Source organism: Dendronephthya gigantea, unplaced genomic scaffold (assembly GCF_004324835.1).
Source record: "Dendronephthya gigantea isolate DGI-Jeju-01 unplaced genomic scaffold, DenGig_1.0 000039F, whole genome shotgun sequence".
Classification (NCBI taxonomy): Eukaryota; Metazoa; Cnidaria; class Anthozoa; order Malacalcyonacea; family Nephtheidae; genus Dendronephthya; species Dendronephthya gigantea.
Window position 1 is genome coordinate 1,186,651 of NW_021163049.1, and position 22,870 is coordinate 1,209,520.

A 22,870-nucleotide genomic window follows, 5' to 3' on the forward strand; every position below is an offset into this window, starting at 1 on the left:
CCCATGAGAAGCATCTAAGGTTGTAAAGTACTGTGCATTAGGCATTCGAGCTATTACTTCGTCGACAGTTCTCATTGGATAATGTTCCATTTGTATAGCTCCATTGAGATCTTTAGGGTCGATGTAAATTCGAATTGCATCTAAATCTTTCTTTCTTGCAACGACCATCTGGGACACGCATTCTGTTGGATCTGTTACAGGCGCAATGACTCCTTTTGTAACCATATTATCAAGCTCTTGCTTTACTTTGTCTTGAAATGCAACTGGAAACCGTCTTGGCGGTCGAACAACTGGTTTAACATCAGGATTCAGTTTCATCTTGTATTTTATTGGCAATTCACCCAACTCGCCATCAAACAAATCTTTATAATCATCTAGAACTGCTGCTTTCGTTAGTGTAGGACATGGTTTGGTATTCGTTGGTGACGGGACTTCACTAGGACAGACTGAATCAATAACAAATATCTGTTCATCATTAGTTGCGTGTTGTGGATTTCGGGTGAAATATTGATCCAGTTGTTGTGAGTCACAAACAAAATATCCATCCCGATTTTCAGTGACTTCGTTGACATGTCGTCTTTGCCTTGGTCTTGTGAAAGGTTTTCTTGAGGACTTGCACACTTTCTGAAAATGATTCAACTTTCCGCATGCTCTACACTTCTTACCATAAGCTGGGCATTGTTGTCTGACATGTACTCCCCCGCAATTACCACAATTAATATTAACTTTCTGCCTCATTACAGGTAAGGTATACTATTATGCGCGTAAATGCGTCAATACCACCATGTGAATTCGATATTCATCATGGAGGACGGTCATGTTGTTCAAGGCTCATCTCGTCATATTAGAAACAGCGATATTTGTTCTTCTCAGTTAGCTAATAGTTTAGCAGCGATTGTCGACGATTCACCACATCACATTTCCATTTTCCATTTTTGACATTGAAAATATGTCTGTTAAGTATTCTAAATCCATAGTTTAAGTTATCCATAGTTAGTAAATCCAAGTTTAACGGAGATTCTTATCGCTGGGTTGGGGATTTCAACAACCTGAAAAACTATTTTAATGAAGTTGTGGACTTAACATGCAGATGGTCCTCTCCTAGTGGAGATGTAAAGTTATTTACAGCAAGTAACAATGCATTTTCAGTAAAATGGCAAAGATCAAAGAAGCTGGTTGTACTGAGGAACAACCCAGATAAGTATTTACTAAAATCATTTGAAAGTTTGGTTAGCAAGGCCAAGAAAGCGACTGAATTTGATAGCGATGACCGAGAAAATTATTTGAATGTCAAAGACGAGTTGCAACAAGCAATGCTACTCTCAAAAATTTATCAACTGGCTGCCACTTTTAACAACAAATTCGGCTGTATATTTGAACACCTTGCAAATTTAAAATTTTGTTGGCCCGGTAGTTTGGACACCGTTTTAATAAGCGCAAACCTACAAGAGGAAAACACGTCGCTCAGGAGTGATAACATCAATCTAAAGGAAGAACTCAATAGCCTAATGGTTGTGGAATGGAACTCAATAGTTGTGTCTGACCTAAACTCTCGTATTAATTGCCTCGAAGAAGAAAAGTCTACTCTGTTAACTGCCATTAGACTTATTCAAATTGAGAATAATTGTGCCTTGAAACACCTATGAAATGGATCCTCAATTACAGACTCAGATCCGAAATCAAGTGTGGTAAACAAAAATAAGGATTTGTCAGTTTTGTTTGTTGAAGAATGTCTGTCTTCGCCAAAGGCAAGTTCAAACGCAAGTATAAAAAGAAGAAATCTTTATCAAGCGTTAGGGGAAAGAATCATCTGCAGGAAAATCATGCAGTTAATCCCTCTAATATGAATTCAAATCATAATGACCCAGCTGGACAGTCAAATCAGTCATTTAATATTCAAGAGCAAAATGACATAGATGTTAATTAATTGAGTTCAAACACAGGAAACTGTCGATTAAATTCACATGCCCCTAATATAGCTAATAGCACTGAGCATGATTCGCAAAAAGGGAGGTCATCTACGTAACGACGTGAGAAAGTGAAAGGCTGGCATTCTAAAAACGCCAAAATGTAACTACTCGGTGACCTAAATTGTGATTTATTAACTCTAACACCCAACGCTAATACTCTTGAGCTTTTGGATATTTTTGACATTTTCAATCTTACTCAACTTATTGAGGAACGAACACGAGTGACTAATACTTTGCAGTCTTTACTTGATCTCTGTGTTGCAAACACCCCGGACAAGATATCAGTCTCCGGTGTCCAGTCGCTTTGTATAAGTGATCACTCGCTTCTTCATCTACATTTATTGCTCTTCAACACTTTCGTATCAAGAAGAGATAAAAATAAGTTAACATAAATTATTTGTCTATATTCAAAAATCTCTATAAAATGTCTATAAAATATAAATATAATAAAATAATTTAAGAAGATAATGTCTATGAAATGTAAATACAATAAATTAGTTAAGAAAAATTAATAATGCCAATATAGATTAGCATTTAAAAAAGAAAACTATTCAAATTGTTACAAAATTGTGGATAGCTATGTACAGATCTTAAGTCATTTGGGATATTGTTCCAATCCTTAATTGTTCTTGGAAAGAAACTATATAGATAATAATCATGGCGTGCCTTAGGTTGTATAAACGTATTATTTGAATAACTTCTGGTATAACGTGTTGATCGCTGATAATAATTAGGTAATGGTAATGCAATGTTATTGTTTACTAATAAATAGAATAGTTTTACTCGATGTGCCTTTCTCCTTTCGCTCAGCGGGTCCAAAGACAGAGATTGTCTCATTTCTGTAACACTAGATTTCCAGTCATAATTCTGCTTTATAAATCTCACCGCACGACGCTGGACTGCTTCAATCTTGTCTACTTGCTCCTGTCTATAAGGGTCCCACACAGCTGCTGCATACTCTAGATGAGGTCTTACAAGTGTAGTATAGGCTATACGCTTGGTGTCCTCAGAACAGGAGTACAGGTTCCTTTTTATAAAACCGAGCACTGAATTAGCCTTGTTTACAATCTTGTTCACATGAAGATTCCACCGTAAATCATCAGACAGCTGGACACCAAGATAAGGATGGTGCTTTACACCTGAGAGTTTCTGGTTGTATAATGTGTAATCTTTAAGAACCGGTGTCTTCTTCCTGTAAACCGACATTTTGTAACATTTTGTAGGGTTAAAAACCATTTGCCATCTTTCGGCCCATAAGCCCACTTTATCCAAGTCCCTCTGCAAGACCGAGGTGTCATAATCTTCTGAGATTTTGCGGTACAACAATGCATCATCCGCAAATAGCCTTAAAGTGCATTCCAGGTTCTCATGCATGTCGTTGATAAACAGGAGGAACATTAGTGGACCAAGTACAGTGCCTTGTGGCACTCCTGACGTAACATCAACTGGGTTTGATGACACTCCGTCCACTACTACTCTTTGTGTTCTATTTGTAAGCCATGACTCAATCCATGCAAGTGTTTTGCCTTGAATACCATAATGTGATAATTTACTGATCAGGCGCCCATGAGCGACCTTGTAAAAAGCCTTACTGAAATCAAGTATTAGCAAGTCTATTTGATCTCCGTTGTCTATATTTCGTGCCAGGTCTTCAACTGTTGATAAGAGTTGGGTTTCGCATGAATGGTTTTTGCGGAAACCATGTTGATTTGAAAATAGGATGTTGTTATTCTCGAGATGTTCCATTATGTTCCTGTAGAGGACGTGTTCCATAAGTTTGCATAATACAGCCGTCAAAGAAACCGGCCTATAATTGCCTGGGTCGTGCTTCACTCCTTTCTTGAATATTGGAACCACATGTGCATTTCTCCAGTCTTCGGGTAATTGGCCTGAACAATATGATTGATTGAATAGGAATGTCACAACATCCGCTATTTCTGATGCAGTTTCCTTAAGTAATGTAGTTGGTATTTTATCAGGTCCACTTGCTTTCTTGCTATCTAAGTTCTTAAGTAGTTTTTCCACACCATCCTTATTAAATAATATTGAACTCATCATCGGGATTTCACTGTGTCCTTTATTTGGTATAGATGTTAGATCCTCTTGTGTAAATACCTGTTGAAATTGGTTACTTAGGATTTCTGCCTTACTTGCACTGTCCGTCTTCACTAACCCATTTTCCTTCAATGGTGGAATTCCAACTTGATCTTGTCTTTTTGATTTAATATAAGACCAAAATTTCTTTGGTTTGTCTTTTAGATCAGAGTTGAGGGTGTCTGCTATAAACTCATCCTGAGCCTTCTTCATGTTGATTTGAAACAGTTTTTGGAATGCACGGTATTTTTCTTTGTCACAGGCCTTCCCTGATTTCTTATAGTTATTATATAATCGTTTCTTTTTCCTCAGGGCTGTCTTGAGATCTCTTGTCATCCAGGGGCAGTTACTCCACGAACCACTCTTCTTGTTTGGTACTCTTCTGTTTAGAATGTCCATAATACCTGACTTGAAAAATTCCCAGTTACTCTCGATACTTATATTATCTGGTTGTCTTTCAAAGAAATCTTCACTGAGAGTTGTTGCTTCCCTGCGTATATCAGTTAAGTTAGCCTTAGCAAACTTGTAAACTGTACGTGGCTTCTTCTTGTTAAGTTTTACAGACAAATTCAAATCAAACGACACGGCTGAGTGATCACTAATGCCTTGGACACTTGCAAGGTTCTGTACAAGATCTGGATGGGTAGTTAATACTAAGTCAAGCACTGATTCTTGTCTTGTTGGAAAAGTTACAAGCTGAGTAAGACCATGATCATCTATAAGATCGATCATTGTCTGGTTTACTGTAGCACTGTATTGTGGATTTGTCTTAACTGATGTATAGCTCCAATCAATGTCTGGTACATTCATATCGCCAGCGATAATAATTCTAGGGAAAGTTCCATTTGATTGCAATCTGTGTAACGACTATTTGAAGGCTTCAAGTGGTTTCTCATCATTTCCTGGTGGACGATACAATGAAGCAATATATACACAGGCTTCTGATTGGTTATTTGGATTTTAATCCATAAAGCCTCAGCTTGGCAGTCCAGTTGAATTTGATGAGTAGCAACAATTGAATTGTGTACAGCAATAAAGACCCCTCCTCCAGGATGTACATCAAGTCTGTCTTTACGAAATATCTCGTAGTCCCTGGGGAAGACCTCAGAGTTTTTTATAGATTCATCAAGTTTGGATTCTGATCCCATGATTATATGAGGTTTCTCTTGATCCACTAGGGGTTTAAATAGACCACTTTTATGTTGACTTCGAATACTATTGCAGTTCAAATTTAATACCTTTAGTTTTTGTAGATATTGTGACTTGTTAGATTTTTTTGGTTTATGTAGATGATTGATTCTTTGGTGGTTAATAGTTGACCTCGATTTGGATTGATTTAGGTTTGAATGTGGAGACGAGGTCGAGCTCAAAGCGGCAAAGGAATTATTTGAAGATAAATCAATCAATGATTGAGGCTCAGAATAACTAGGTTGGTCACAGTTGACACAGAGCCAAACGTATGATGCATTTGCTACGGTATTGTACGTCTCGTCGCCCATCGAACAACATTTAGTATGATACAAAATATCACATTTATCACATTGAATTCCTCTCTGGTTTACTTTTACTGGTTTAGAGCAGACTCCACATGGGTATTTCCAGTTGGGACCAGGATTAGATTGGATGTCACCACTCAAAAGTAAAGTGGACAACAATAATAGCTTAGAATTCGACGAAGTCCACAATGTCGTTGATCTACATCGCTGAAAGAACGCTTCATATCCTACGTAGAGCGAAGTTTTTCTTGCCAAAGTAACAACCAGGTTGAGGTTAGACGATTCATGTGCATATTTGAAGAAATGATCTGGTTTATGAGCATAAAAAATAGCTATAACTAATAGAATAAGTGGAGCTATAAAATTAGCCGCCATCTTGTAAGCGCATATTGTTCGCAAAACCACATGGCAGGGAAAAACTTAATTTGTTTGTTCATAAAAGACAATTAAAGCATTTTAACGAAAGCAAATTTTTGAACAACTTAACTACGATTGATTGGGGAAATTCTTGCTTGTCAGATGATCTTAATACGATGTGATCTCAATGGTTAACCAATCTTACACAAGTCCTAGATAAGCATGCACTTCTTAAGAAGGAACGTACAGGTAAAAAGAGGTCTGTATGGATAACCTCTGCGGTTGTCCAAAAAATGAGAGCAAGGGATTATTTGAAAAAACAATATGACAAGACACAAAATACTCTCTATTGAAAACAATAAAAACAATAAAATAGCTTTAAATACTCTTTATTAAACAATAAAAACAATAAAATAGCTTCAGTTAAAGAAATTAAACATCCAGACAGAGTGATAACTGATCCACCTGTTATTCTGGATGCTTTTAATTCATACTTTACTTTGATAGGTGAAAATCTTGCAGAAACATAGATAACTCAAATATTGATCCCATCTCTTTTATTCAACCTACAAACGCAGTATTTTCTTTCAGCGAAATAGAAATTCAAGATGTAACTTGTTTGCTTAAAAATGTCAACTCTAACAAGGCCACTGGTTTTGATGGCATTCCTGGAAAATTTTGAAGCTAGCAGCTGATATTTTGGCCCCTTCATTGACAAAAATATTCAATCAATCTCTCAACCGGGGAATTTATCCTGATGGTTGGAAAATTGCTAAGGTTGTTCCTGTCTTCAAAAACGGAGCGAGAAATGATTTGAACAATTACCGCCCAATATCAATTATTCCAGCTGTTGCCAAAATATTCGGAAAATTAGTGCACAATCAAATCTATCATTACTGGAAGTGTAAGCGCCGAATATAGCTGCAGCGTTTGAGGTTTGCATATAGTAAGCATTATATGCAATATATTTTACTAGGTTTTTATCTAGATATACAGTTTGTTATATCTAGATAAAATTGTTTGTGTGTATACATCTAGAACTTAAGAATCCGTACATGTGACAGGGAGGAAATGTTTTTTCAACGAGTATCGTGCAGCATATATATCAAACTGGACAAACTTTTAAACGCCTGACGTACACTGGTGAACTGCTCTGAAATTTACGACCGACCCACTGTTTTTTATATCAATCTTTTATAAATATAGTTCGATTCACACCAATATCAAGATTCATCAACAAACGGGGATCAAGAAGCGGTAGGAAAGTCAAAGAAAAACTAAATGAGAGCAGATATAAAATATCAAGGATTGATTCCAGGTTCTAGGATTGATTTTGTCAAATGTTATGTCACTGGCACCAAAAATCGATGAACTCCAAGCATCTTTGTCATCTTGCTTTATAAGTATCGATATTATTTGCATAACAGAAACTTGGCTAAATGATTGAATTTCGAATAACATCGTCAATCTTCCTTGTTTCTCCATCATTTGGAAGGACGGCTCAAAAACAATCATGGAGGTGTATGCGCTTATATTAGATATGGAATTGAATTTATATGTTTAACCGATATTGAGAGTGTGGATCACGAAGTGATATGGGTTGAATTAAAGCCAAAGCGTTTACCAAGGAAAATCCATAAAATTATTTGTGGCGTTCTATACCATCCACCTTCGGCTAACAATGAGAATATGAAAAGTTATCTTTTTGGCAGTTTACAGAAAATAGAATCTAATCATCTGAATTGTGGGATTATTTTGGCTGGCGATTTTAATCGGCTTAGTGTTGCAACTATATGTCGTCATTACGGTTTAAAACAAGTTGTCAAATTTCCAACTCGACAAGAAGCAACGTTGGATCTCATCTTAACCAACATCAGTGAGTTCGACACAGAATCGAATGTTCTCCACCGTTGGCCTTTCCGAACATTGTACTATTTATTTAACTTTATTTATCACCTTTCAGGACACTTGTCCTTTGTTCCGAAAATCCCTTGGTCGATACTTAAGCAATATCCCCTGGTCAACTTTGTCAAAATTGTCAACATATAATGGAAAGTTGTTTTACTTTACTGACCTAGTATGTAATGGCATCAACAGCATAATTATCCTCGTAAATCATCTGGGCCAGAAGGTATTCCAAGCTGGCTACTACGCGAATACGTGGACGTCCTGGCCCTTCCTATTACTAGCATCATAAACTCATCTTACTTTGAACAGCGTCTCCCAGATATTTGGAAGAAAGCCGATGTTGCCCCAATACCTGAGTCAAAACCCCATTAAAGATGTTTGTAAACATATTCGACCCATCTCCTTAACCCCAATTATGTCCAAAATGGCTGAAGAGTTTGTAGTGCAACAATTCGTCCAGCCGATCCTCTCTGTCCTTGACAAAAACCAGTTCGGCGCAATACCAGGATCGTCAACGACCAATGCCTTAATTAGCATGATTGATTGCTGGTCAAAAGCCACCAACGGAAATGGAGCAACGGTAAGGATTTTGATCTAATTGACGACAATCTGTTGATGAGTAAGCTTCGTAAATTGGAGCTGGATAATCGCGTGATCAACTGGTTAAAAGACTTTTTGACTAACAGATATCAAAGAATTAAATTGGTTAATGACTGTTATTCGGAATGGGGCCGAGTACCATATGGAGTTCTTCAAGGCGCTAAACTCGGCCCTTGGCTCTTTCTTTTAATGATCAATGACCTTGCAGCTCCTGGTGTAAGTCTATGGAAATATGTCGATGATACAACCGAGTCAGAAACCATTTCTAAAGGAGCGGTAAGTAAAATACAAGAGTCTGTAGACCATACAAATAACTGGTCTACCTCTAATAATCTCCATCTTAACCTTGATAAATGTAAGGAACTTCAAATCACCTTTGGTAAACAAAGTAACCATTTCCAGCCACTGACAATCGGAGATCATCGACTTGAACGTATTTCAGATTGTAAATTACTTGGCATGATTATCAGTGATGACCTGAAGTGGAATAAGCATATAGATAACCTAGTCAGCAGAGTACTGTGCCCCATGGTGGGTTGGCAACTTGAGAGGATGGTGGGGTTGGTAAAGCAGGCCTTCTACAAAACCACTGGTAAAACCAAACTGCGCTGGAATGAACTGGAAAAAGTACTTTTGGATGTTGAAACAAACTTAAATAACTGCCCACTAAGTTACGTTGAAGATGATTCTCAAATGCCTGCCCTTACTCCACATGCTATGATTGTTGGATGTCCTAGCTTGATACCAGAGAAAGCAGAGCCTGATGAAGTCAGTGCTGATCTAAGAAAGAGAACAAAGTACTTGCAACTGTGAAAACACCTGGTGGTCGAGATGGTCAGCTGAGTACCTAAAAGCTTTGAGAGAGCGGCACAACTTGAAGAATAACAACCGAGATGAAAGCCATAATCAGCAACGTGCTTTTGATAAAGGGAGATTAACATAATTGTGGAAGATGGAAAATGGGTGTTATCAACAAGTTGATCAAAGGAAGAGATGGCATAGTATTAGCAGTGTGTTTGAGAGCTGGAAAATCTTTCCTGGAATGTACAATACAGCATTTGTACCTGATGGAGATATCTTGTGACCGAACAGCCAAGAAGTTAGATCCTACAGTGAGAGAATTTACACCTAGACAATGTGCAGCAACGATCGCAAGCTCAGGTACATTAATGCCTGGCTCCGTCCACGTTTTAAGAAAATAGCGCACGCGCGGAACACGCGCAATTTTGAGGCGCGTGTTTAGTTAAAAGCACGAGAGAAATATGGCTGAAATGATGATTGGATTTTATCAACTATTTTGTACGGATTTATATGCATATTTATACGATATACGGTATGTTCTTTTTATGGTTCGAACCTTGCGTGTGTTTGTAAGGTCAGTACTTTTATTACTAATATACCAAATTATTAGCTAATAATTTTTACTTGTACACATTTTATAATCATGACGCTTGAATATTCTGCAAAAGCTGGCAAATATCAATATAAATATCATAAAATATCATATTCTGGCGTTGTTTATACGAAAGATTAAATATGTAAGAACAAAAGAACTATAATACATAGACACGAGTCACAAGTAAATGCAAAATGGGTAGCGTTTTTACAGCTTTCCAAAGCATTTGTTTTGGCCTTCTAGTGTATTTTGCCAAAGTGCAAGAATAGACTCAATAGAGATAGAAATATACAAAGAGAAGCATTTTTACAGCTTTACATGGAAATTATACTACGCTATATATTAGCAAAGATTACAACTTTAATTTAATGCACATAAATGTTTGATATTGATAAGGTTTGAAGGCTTCAGAGCATCAAATTCAATTAACCATTTTACTCATGCTATCCATACTGTATAAACACAGTTTCTACTGGCCAACCTGCTGACCAAGGACTTGAAGTCTTGACAATGTTAGTTTCAACTATTCACAGTATGAAATCTAGTTTAATTTATTATTTTAATGTTTATTTACATACTATTCATATACTGTAACACAGTTTCCACTGGTTGCCGAAAGACTCTAGGTCTTGACAACCTGCTGACTAAAGACTCGAAGTCTTGACAACATAAGTTTTCACTACCCACAGTACGAAATCTAGTTTAATTTATCATTTTAATGTTTAATTACATGCTATTCATACTGTAACACAGTTTCCACTGGTTGCCAAAAGACTCTAAGTCTTGACAACCTGCTGACTAAAGACTCGAAGTCTTGACAACATAAGTTTCACTATGCACAGCATGAAATCTAGTTTAATTTATTATTTTAATGTTTATTTACATACTATTCATGTTGTAACACATTTTTGTATATAGGCAAAATTACAGAGTGCCCTCATTACAAGTTCTGGCATAGATGGCCTCATTGCTGGCTTGCAATGTTTACATTGCTTTCCTAAGGACTCCATACAGGTATTTGGCAATTTTATTCCAACACTACATAGAATGACCCCAAGTGAAAAAATGTCACTGGATATACTGACAGGGAAACCTCTTAAAACCTCAGTGGCAATATGATTGTAAAAGGAAGTGTACTTTCGAGCTGTTGGCCTAGAAATTTGGCAAGCTTTACCAAAGTCTATCAAAAAACCTTTCTTCCTTGCAACAAGAACATTGTTTAACTTGACATCACAGTGCAAAAACCCTTTGTTATGGACATGAGAAAGAGCCTCTGCAATGTCGAGCAAAATTGAAATCCACTCATTTGTAGTGAGTGTTAATGGTTTTGCCATTGTTTGATTTGCATGTAACAGCTTATGAACTGTAACAGATTCTGTATCCTCACCAAGAAACTGCATGACTAACGAGAAAGGCTTTTCTTCAATCTGTACTCCCAATAGATATGGAATAGATGCATGAGTGAGTGTATTCATACATTGTGCTTCATTCATAACTGCTTGCAAGTTAGATGTTGGCAGTTTTTTTTCAAGAACAGTTACACCGAGCCTCTTAATTTTTTTTAGAACACACCGAGCCTCTTAATTTTTTTTAGAACACACTCTCCATAGGTTCCAGAGCCAACAGGGGCGGTAGCCAGTGTATTTTCTGCCAGTGGTAACAAGTCGCTTGCACTAATTTGTTTTACTGAAGCAGCAATCATTTTGGTTGATAAGGTATTGCCAATTGCTGCACCATCCACTGAAATCTACAAACATTAGAAATAGAAGTGAATGTGTAAATAATCAAACAAATAGTAATTGGTGGAGTTGTTAATTATAGAAATTGGGGGGGGGGGCTTAATATAATAAATTTTTCTTTGTTGTAAAGGGTTGAGGGTGCTGCATGGGACTTTTAATAATACATTTCTTTATTCAAAAATTGAAGACAAAATATATTTTAACCCTTATACATGAAGAAAAATCGTTATACGTACCTTTCTTATGTGGCTTTGTACCGGTATTCTACGCCTTAATTCATCAGCCTTTTTTGAAATATTTTTCCATTTCGTGTAATATTTCTCAGCTAGCGCTTTTTGGTCCTTTACTCCATCACTTATTTTCTGCGCTATAGCCGCTTCAGCAACCGCGCGTTTAGCCATCGCTTGCTGTTCCCTCTTGCGCTTCTTGCAAGTGTTTCGCATTCGCCTATTCTTTTGCAGTTGGCTTACTTCGTAGCTGGCTTTCCCCATTATGCCATTAGCAACAAAACCAAAAAAAGCACTCGAATATGTTGTATTATAGAAAAAAACCAAGTAGTTGTGATCACAGTCCCTGAATCAAAATTGATTTTAGCGCCAATTGTTTGATTTTGCGCGAAACAACGAAAATACGCGTTTCAGCAAGGGACTGGTGACGGGAGTGAGAAGTTATTCTATTAAAGTAAATGAATCGTGATGAGATTTAAAATAAACATTTGTGACATTTTTTTAAATAAATACTGATAAAGAATAAGTTTGTTTCGCAATAAATTCGTAAATAATGATAATCTTATAAAAGTTGTAAATCTATATTAATTTCATAGATTTCAACAGTCTGATTGGGTGACCTATGTTCAATGTCAGACCAGCGTTGTTTCTTAGCAACGACCTTTCTGTTTTTTTATACACAGTGATTTCAGTGGTTTGGCATTGTAAAATATATGAATCGTGCTTTTATAACGAATAATTTTTTATCAGCGAGCGTGTATTTTTGTAAAAACATTTAAAAGAAAACAAGGAAAGGAGACGGCTGTATTAAGGTAAGAATTCTATCGATTTTTCGTTTACGATTCTTTTATATATTTGGTGGCTCTTAAAAGAGCCGTTTTTTTAACTTTTCAAATTATTTCTTTTCCAGCTGCCACTGATACACCAGGGCTTTGCAGTATTTCATTTTGGCCATTAGCAGTTTGGATGTTGGATTTTTCATCAACTGTTTTGATGTTAGTAGTTTACCAGTTTTCTCGAAGTATTGATGCTCTATTTTCTTTAAATGTTCTTTGATGTTGGTTTGTTGCTGAGATATTTTGGATTCCATGACTGGTAAGATGTCTGTGTATGTGTCTATTAGTGTTGTGTTTTTTGGAGAAGCCCTCAATCTTTTTCTTGCTCTGTCAAACTGAATCACCTCATCGGTCAGTCCTAAGATAAAACCCAGCTTTTGGCCTTGGTGTGTTTCTGTTTATCTCTCTAATAAACAAGAAGAAATATGCTAAGTGCCTAAGCAAAATATGTTCATACATGGACGACAGTGATCTATGTGACAGTCAAATACAAATGTTGGTGAAAGTACCTTTATCTGTATTTGTGGTTTGCATGGTACCAGCTTCAGAATTTGCATTTTCATCGGCCTCCTGACAATTAATCTCAAGACAAGCAACATTTTCTTCAGAAACTTCAACTAACCTTACATTACGTCCAACAGTATATTGCTCACCACTTCCATTACAATCATCTGCTTTCTCCCCCACCACTAGTTTGAACAATGTCAACACAACCAACTACAACATCACAACCAGCTGCAGCATCAGAGTGTTCCTCAGCATCACAATCAACCACAGCATCACAAGCAACCACAGCATCACAACCAACCGCAGCATCACAACCAACCACAGCATCACAATCAACCACAACATCACAACTACCTTCAATCTCATCCACAGCACCGACATCTGCACATCCAATTTTCATACTTTCCTCATCCTCCTGATTTGCTGTACACATGACAGTCTCCATATTACCATCAGAATTTTCCACCTGAAGTACTTTTATAGGCATTTTTATTTTTTTCTCCAAGCAGGTTTGCCAACAGCATTTCAAATAAGCCTCTTCTTTCTTAAAGTTGCTGGAGCGAAAATGATGCAAAGTTGGTCCTTTAGGAACTGCTTCAGGATTTCCCTTTGCATCAAAAAACTCAATGTCACCATTGTTGCATGTTCTCCACCAAATTCCTTCACCTGCTAATAAGAAATCACAGATCCTTTCAAGATGAACTTGCCAAGATCTGAAATTTCTTGCTAGCATCTGTTTAGAAATAACAGTGTTTCCAAAATTTGGTAGAGAAGATGCAAGTTTGGAAACATGAGCTTCTTGTGTGTCGGAGGTTGAAGGTTGTTCAGCTTTCAATTTCTTTTCAGCCTGGACTCAGATAAAGACATTACCAATGATGTGGTCAGGATGGTTAGATGATGTCATTCGGGTTATATTGGTAATACTATTAAATACTCTTTCCTGTTCTGTGTTTGTAGATCGGCCGCTTATTAATCTGTTCTGGATTGGTGCATGTGCTGTAATGTTGTGGAAGTAGTTACCATAAAACTTCCGAGTTGACATTTGCTTCAGGAAAAATCCGATAACTGACCTGCACAACATTGCATGATGAAAGGTAAGGTTATGGAGTCTCAGAACTGCTCGTGGTGTTCTCTTGGCTTCTGAGTTGTAGGCTATTTCTTGAATTTCTACAAGGGTGTCAAGCAACGATTGAACCTTTGGATTAACTGAGCCTCGAAGCTGATTGGAAACAACAATCAAAGCACAGCGGTAATCAAAGGTTCGTTTCGTTTCTTTTCCCCCAATGCTCAATTCAAGAACAGCCTTCAACTTAGAAGCTTCATTGGGTGGCAGATGGTCTGGTAGCTCACAAAATAGATTTTCGATGTGCTTCCCAATGTCATGGAGGGGTTCAAAACCTAGAATCTCATAACTAGCACAGTTAATTGACCCTAAGGTTTTGTTGGGACTGGTAAATAGTAGGGCTGGCACTCTTTGAACTCCATGCAGTTCATCCCTCAAGAGATCTTCTAGTTCTTTCTTCTTTTTTCCTTCGTAGATTGATCTGGCATTCAACTCCCTGATCAAGTTGGGTTTTGTTAATCCATGGAAAGGTTTATTTGACTTTGCCAAAGAATTTGCTGCACCGCATGGGCCTTTAAACACCAACTGCTGTCGAACCTCCAATGATACGTGTGGGCAACGAAACACATAATCAAGTTCATACACCCGATGAGCATTGGCACCACAGATGGCACAGTAGAAATTCCCACCCTTCTGTTGGCCAGCTTCATATTGACGAGAAGGACTGTCACCATGGAAGAACCTCATCTTGTCTGCAACAGGTACACCAGTGGTTGTTGTAATAGGATCTGAGAGTTGTTCTAAAAACTCAAGTCTGGTCTCTATGTAACACAATTGATCTTCATCACAGGATGATGACTGGATGTTGACCTTTTTTCCAGTGATGGCTTCGTATTCACTGTTGGTATAGAATGTGGCTTGGTCATACAAGCAAGTTGCCATAAAGACAAGGTGGGAATGGTTTGCAACTGTAGATAGGTCATGCCATACAAGTAGATGCCGTGTTCTTTCCATTACCTTCAGCCGCTCTCTCATATCTGTTTCATCCTCACCCTCTTTTCTCTCATTTAGCATTGTCAACCTGTTCTCAACTTCTGTCACACTCATGCTATTCACATCTTTTTCATCATTAATCCGCATAAATTTCTCCAACTCATGTAGCTTTCTTCTCCTGATCTCAACCAGTGCGCATTTGCGTCCTTCCACAAAAAAGGAAGACTTCTCGATTGAGCCATCCTCTTTGAGCACTAGCTTCTCATACTAAACAAAAATGAAAGATTCTTAAAAGTTTACTTGGTCCGTCTTGTTAAAAGTGTATTAACCCACTCATTGCCCCTTAATGGGTTAATCTACAACATTTACTACCTTATTAACATTTACAGTGCTAGCTTTTCTATATATGTCAATATTAGAAGTTAGAATCACAAAAGCTAAAGTGCATTTGATCTTGTCATTAATTGTAATTAATATATAATTGAGATTTAATTACCTTTCTTGGCACTATTACTCCCCAACATTTATTTCGCCTGACAAAACTTTTTCTTGCAATTTCTTCAGCACTTTACCATTATTTTCAGGAACAGGAACAGTGATTTCACCACCTGCACCTCTTCTTAACTTTTTTCTTATGTTGCCCTCATTACATTCTCTCCTTCTTTTCCTAATCTTTCCACATTAACACCTTCTGACTTTAGCCACTCCATAGCAATTTGACCACTGTTTTGAGCTATCTCTCCAGCTTTGTTTTTGATTTGAAATTGTCTTGCTAGTTCAGACCAGTTGACCAAAGTGTCATCTCCATAACTGTTTACTTCATCTTTCGTCCTTTCCTTATCCCATTCCATGTCAGCAAACTTGCCAACAGGACTTTTCTGTTTCTCTTGCTGTTTCTGCTGCCTTGTGCGTTCTATTGCATCTTCTTTACTTTCAAAACCAATTGTCAACCTTTCCCTTTGTCTTCCTGCTAATGATTGTCGATTTCCAAAGCATCTATTAAATAAAATTATATTTCGTTTTCACTAATGATATATCACCAGCTACTCTGGCTGGGTATTTTTACCTTAATTACCTGTAATTTACCCCTGATCACAGACTTAGGGTATATGATATCTCTATATACCCTGGCTGGATATTATAGGATATTTGTACAGGACTAGTTATCCTGGCTGGGTATGGTATCTCACTACTTATACCTGGCTGGTATTTTTACCTCACTATAAACTACCCGGCTTCTTGGTTGAACACCTTTACCTATGTGAATATTTTTATATCATTACCTTATAAAAGATGTATTTTCCCATTCTTTCTGCACTGCTTCCTTGAATTTTCTGTAATTAGTTCTCCTCAATGTTCAGATCTTTGACCTTTGTCAGCACATTTACAAGGGAATGGCCTGTTACCTTTTTAAAAATGGGGTTTACTTGGTCGTACAATGACTTTGCAGTCTCGCTCGCTTTACGGAGAGTGGTGGTGGTGTTACATGGTTGGTTACTGGGTAGTTGGATCGCAATAGTCGTGTTTGCAACATGAGGATTGTTTTCCTTCATTGAGCCTGTGTATCGATGTGATTTTACCGGGAATAATGCTTGAATATGACTGTATTTGAGCTGGCATGGCTTACAATTTTGAAACGTGTGTTCAATCTTCATCGCTTGGGACAGTTCATTCCATGCTTTAATGTTAAATGTCGCAGTGTATTGGTTCCGCTCTGCTATCTTCCTGTGGTTCCAACGACTAAATTTCACGCGTAGGGTTGGGAAATGTTTATCAAAACGTTTCACGTCAAGTTTTCCTTGCAGCTTTGAAATGTGTTTGAGAAGCGATCATATCTCTCCCGCATCAATCGTGCTTGATAAAGTTTTCGCGTCTCATTTTCTTCGCATTTTAGATTCTCATCTGCGTCAACTTGAGCTGAAATTTGCCAAGCGATCCCTCGCGCAAACCCAAACGTTAAAGGATGAATGAATGTCCCAGACATTCAGAAATGTATTGTCTCAAATAAAATGAGCTACACTATAATTTATAATATCGATTGTATAGCGATAGTGTAAATATATTTTGCTGCGCCAACGATCGCGTTCTTCACTGCAGTAGAACGTTTTGAAATTTGCGCGTAAATTTAAAACTTGCGGAACTGCGTCACTGGTCTTGTGATAATTTCACATATGTAACCTAGCCATATAAATTTTCCTGCGTTTTGTCGCCAAATATACATAACTTTCTTCGCAGTGTTTATGTAAATTCGGCAAACATATATTGCGCGCATATAAAGCACTTTTAATTCTATTGCAGAAGAAAATCGTATATATACATGCTAATTATAAGTACTTTTGTCTATCGTTAGTACAAATATGATTTTTATAACACGCTATATTGTTTTCAAAATACAAATATTGCCCTAGAAAGTGAACATTTTTCAGTCATATTCATTTGAAAATGGCCTCCATGTTGTTAAACGCTAAATCACCATGGAAATAGCCATATTATTATGTGTAGCCACTGCATCGATGTCAATATTACGCTGGCGCAATTTCATGATGGCGACTATTTAATGTCACACGAAAAACGCGTTCGACTTGCAGCATGATAATTTGGCAGATTTTTCACAATTTCATTAACTAAAAACATTAACAAGGGGGGAAAGTTTCCTACGTTTATTGGAAAATCGTACATTTATTTGTAAATAACATTTAATGACGCGATTAACATTCGTTCGACGCCGATCATCGTAATATAGCCTCATAAAATATTGAAACGAAGCCTAATTGTCAACTTTCCCGATTCATTCAACAAACACTGACATCATATATGAATGATTATGGCAATTCTGCGTCCTTTCAATCACGAATTATACTGCTGCAGAGCCTCTGAATATAACGTATATTTTTTTGTGTTGTTTTTCAAAATATACATCACGTGATCGTTGCCATGACAACAAAAAGTAGGTTAAATTTTAGAAACTACTTAGACAAAACATATAAAACTTGAATGGTAATAATTAAGGCCATATTTCTTTTTTAATGATTTTTTGTTTATTTTCCCTAAATATGCTACTGGGAGCCAGGCATTAATGTACCTGAGAGAGAGAAAATTTGGCTGATAGCTGAAGAAGAAGAGAAAGAACAATAGTATCAGAACATTTAAAGTTATGGGTCAATTGACATTGAACAATTTGTTGGTATTATATCATAATATTGAAGTTGATTTTATCACAATAACTGAACTTGTATTTACTCTTAGACTAGCCAAAGTAAATAGGGAGAGAGTGTGGGAGAATAAGTGATATACACAAATAGCAAGAAACATTAAGGGACAACTAGGGAAAAAAAACATAAGTGCAAGATCCAAAATGGTGGAAAGTTTATGTTTTCAAGAGAGATATATATTCGCTTAAAATAGTAGGTCTAAGTAATTTAAAGTAAAACAAAACTATTTGTAGGTATTTATTGTCATCTCCTGAAGCTATTATTGACACAATCGCTTTTACCTCATCTCTGCACAGTTGCGAAAGGGCTGCCAAAATCAACTGAGACATGGGAGAATGATCTTAACAGTGGTCAAAATTGACTCAACAAAAGCTGTACCATTGCCTGGCTAGCTGCTTTAGCTTTCTTTTGTTTGCACTCATTGCACTCCTTTTCCCGATTTTTTACTTCTTTTTGCGCACCTTTATTCCAGTATTCAGTACTGATGTTGACCAAAGTATGATTGGTTCCCAGGGTGTGTCTTCCAACCTCACGGTAATGCTTGACTGTCAGCTTCGTCACCCAACTTCCATGGGGCAATGTAACCAGAAACAAACTTCATACGGCAGGAATTCTGGATTACACAACCAACAACTACACGGAGTACTTCATATTCATCGATATTTGGCATAAGCTTTAAAAACTTGCACTTCACGGTTTAGTAGTTTCCCTTTTATGAAGAAGTTAATACTCTGGAAAACGTTTTCTCTGTGCGTCACAGATTACAGAAAGATGAGCTTCTTGGACCTCTTCTGGCTGCAATGGTCTAAGTTCTTGATTTTCGCTCGTCAATCGATAGTTGGGAATGAACCTCAATACTCAAACCAGGACATGAGTTAATTGTTGCCAGCTAGACCATCTGATTGGATTTAACCTCAACATGGGGTAAGACGGTACTGTAATAGGCTGTTGTTCACTAATCAATGTCCTCTCTCTCCTGCAGGTCAGCGACTTCTTTCTTCATAATGGGCTTCAGTTTCCATTCAGCTTCATTCTTTGTAGAAATTGAGGACCTCTCCACCACAATTCATTGGAGATTAACACTGCAGCTTTACTTCTTCAAGAACATAAGTTGGCAGGATTTTCCTGTGTCCCAGCATGTTGCCATTGTTCAGGGTTAGTATGATTTTGGATTAAGCGAACTCTGTTTGCCACAAACGGTCAGAATTGGCAACCTTTTCCACAAACCCAAAGAAACATGTTCATGCTGTCAAACCAGAAATACACCATGGTAATTGGGATCTCCAATGCTTTTGTGATTGCCAATGACAACTGCCATTCCAAGACCGTTGCTATAGAGTGTTATGAAGGCCTAGGTCTAGACATGGTATACTCACTGGAATGAACGGAGCTACGTGGGTTTTCAATGCAATTATATTAACTTGAATTTGTCAGTTCAGATGCTGAATTCCTAAATAGCTGACTGCACCATATGTGACTTGGGAGGCATCCACAAACATGTGCATGGACACTGATTCTTCTTTGGTCATGTTGAGCCATTAAGGGATCTTTAGCGACTTGAGATTTTCTAACTCTCCTAACCATGTCTTCACTTGCCAGCTGAGGTCATCCCAGCTTACTAACTCTTGCAGCAAAGGGAGAGATAAAAACCCTAATGGATTGAATATGCATTGTCCTAGGCTAACCACAACACCCCCAAGGTCTTCATTGAGGCCATAATCCTGTATTCCAAATAAACTTTCGCTGCTCATTTTTCACTTGAGATTTGTTCGAGAACATTACGGGAATTGGACACCCACTTCCTACACTCCATTCAATAAGTATTTTTTTTTGTGTTTTGCGGCCGGTTGATCGCTGTCTCATAATTGCTTCTCAAGTTTGGATGCTTCTGTTTCCAAGGGACACTGAGACTTCATAATGTTCGCCGGCATTCACTAATGAATCACGAACCCATTCTAGAGCAGATTTATCTCACAGGACATGGAATGGAAGTTGGATAGTACCATCACTACTTTCAAGTATCTTGTTCACCGGCTTTGTACTGAAAGTCTTGACTGTCTCGTTTAAAGCTTGAACTGTAACCGGTTTGTATTACGCTGACAATCCTAAAACTCCAGCTACATCTTCCTGGATGTAGGATGCACTGCTGGCTTCATCCAAGACAGAGCAGCTGATCTATGTTTCCAGTCACAGCAGCAGATATTAACATTTAACTACATCGGCATCTCAAGACGATTCGTTCATGAAGAGTTAAGCTCTTCTTCGGTCTTTATGTTTCGGCTGCTGCCCGCTTTCTTGTAGGCAGTTGCCAAAATCTCAATAAATGCCACAACTTCTATTTGTTTCTCCTCATGCAGTTCTAGGCCTTGTAATAAACACTTCAAACAAACATCAAACACGAAAGCTTCATACAAAGCTTAGTTAGTAGCATTTCAGCAGTTTCCTTCTGCCTTTTCAAGCGATAAATCTCATCTGCAGGCTTAGAGCCAAATTCAAAGACACCTTATTATTCTCGACGCCTTCGCTTGCTTAGTCAACCATTTCCTGCTATCAAATTTCAAGAAAAAAATCGAATACTCATACCAAGAGCAGTTCTAACAATTTATTAAATGAGAATCCTAAACGATAGTAAATATAGTCTATGATGAATGAGATATAAATATTTTTGTCTTTTTTTTATAGGTCTGTCTTTTAATCCCTAATCTCTGTGTTTGCAGAATGGCTTGGTGTGGATGTTGAGAGTGATTTCCGATGCCATCAGCGCCTTAGAAAACCACCTAGAAAAATCAATGACAACCCCACCACTAATGCTGTAGCACTTAGCCTGGAGTATTTTACAGGAAATAATTCAAAGCAGTATTAGATACTGAAGAATTGTAAACAATTCCAAAGAAACAACTGGTCCACTGATGTATGTTTTGCATCCTTCCAAAGGCAAGGTTCCACTGGAATCATTTAAGGACTTCAGAGAATTTTTCCCATGAGACCAACAAGTAGACAAGAAACCTTTAATGGCTGAACTTGCACACAGCTGTAGTGTATTGATATTATACATAGTTAGGTCATGTGGTTAATCTAGTAACCCGGATGACCACAAGGGATTTACCGTCTTTGGGAACGAGTTGACTAGGCGTGTAGCATGTAAAATATGTACTAAATAAAGACTAAGGAAAACCTCTACATTGGCGACGAGGATATGGGATCTAGGTCCCTACAATAACACAAACTGATACATACAAGAACAAGTCAAACAAAATCGAAAGAAAAACGGAGAATATGGCAGTGGCTTTACCTCATTCGCTGAATTAGATGTTTAATCGGACGGAGCAGTCAATACTCGCTGGAAGAAGTGGCTCACTCGTTTCAGAAACCTTCTGCTAGCATTAGCTGTGAACGACGCCAAAGACAAAGAGCTCTTTTGTTGCACTATGCTGGAGAAACACTGCCCAATACAAATGCTGGAGAAGACGAAAATACGTTAGAAAAGGCTGTTACGGCGCTTACAAACTATTTTACCCCCAAGAAGAATCGAGAATACGAGGTATATGTATTTTGTAAAGCCAAGCCTGAAAGCGACAAGAATATACTAGCGTTGAGACTCGTTTGCGACGGCTAGCTATCACTTGTGAATTTGCAGACACAGACGGACAGACAGATTAAAACACAAATCGTACAGAGTTGTTTGTCGCGCAAACTTCGCATGAAAGCACTACAAAACCACGAGATGACCTTAACACAGCTACTGGACGCCGGTAAAGCCATGGAAATGTCAAAGTCTCAAGCAGACAAAGACGCCAGTTCAGAAGAATCGGATGATATTGGTTATGCATTTTCTGTCATTGGCTCTGGTAAAGAACAATCACAACCCATGTTCAAAACCAAAGTCGAGTTCTTTATATCTATGGCAAACCTGTTACCGTCTACACAGATCACAAACCCCTAGTGTCTATTTTTGGCAACCCAAGCTCAAAACCCCCTCCGAGAATTGAGAGATGGGCCCTCAGGCTCCGGCCGTATCAGATCACAGTCCACTACCAGAAAAGCGAAGGGAACCCAGCCGATAACCTATCACGCCATCTCTCAAACAATCCGCTGCTGTCAGCCGAGAAGAAAAGATCGCCGAAGAGTACTTCAATTATATCGCCATAACCTCAACGCCAAACGCGCTAACAGTTCAAGAGATCAAAGAGGCTACCGAAACCGATGCAACACTACAAGCAATAATGACGGCGATAAGAACGGGCAGCTGGCACAAAGGATCAAAGCAACCCGGCATAGATACAGCAGATTTTGCAGCATGGCAGAAGGTAAAAGACGAACTGACGGCAAGCGTGAATCCTCAGGTTATCCTTCGTGGAACAAGAATAGCTATACCCAAAAAGCTACAAGATCACGTAATCAACTTAGCCCACGAAGGTCATCAGGGAGTGGTCAAAACGAAATCATTGCTACTCAAAATGGTGTGGTTTCCC

The 22,870-nt window shown here is 37.9% G+C and overlaps 1 protein-coding gene across 1 annotated transcript; it reads right to left on the reverse strand.

The window, feature by feature from the left end:
- Window positions 1–1,589: 1,589 nt before the first annotated feature.
- On the reverse strand, window positions 1,590–12,051 carry LOC114526557. The gene is made up of 5 exons (XM_028548159.1): window positions 11,797–12,051; window positions 11,423–11,568; window positions 3,832–4,893; window positions 2,856–3,621; window positions 1,590–1,640 (listed from the first exon to the last, which is right to left on the reverse strand). The coding sequence occupies exons 1-5, from the start codon at window positions 12,049–12,051 to the stop codon at window positions 1,590–1,592; spliced, it is 2,280 nt and encodes a 759-aa protein (XP_028403960.1).
- Window positions 12,052–22,870: the final 10,819 nt, after the last annotated feature.

What these genes read in the sequence shown, in the direction of transcription:
- LOC114526557 (XM_028548159.1), bottom strand. Translation starts at nt 12,051, where the DNA reads ATGGGGAAAGCCAGCTACGAAGTAAGCCAACTGCAAAAGAATAGGCGA. An exon ending in TACAAAGCCACATAAGAAAG is followed by an intron (nt 11,569 to 11,796) that starts GTACGTATAACG and finishes TAATGTTTGTAG; the next exon opens with ATTTCAGTGGATGGTGCAGC. An exon ending in GGCTCTGGAACCTATGGAGA is followed by an intron (nt 4,894 to 11,422) that starts GTGTGTTCTAAA and finishes AACTTTCCCTAG; the next exon opens with AATTATTATCGCTGGCGATA.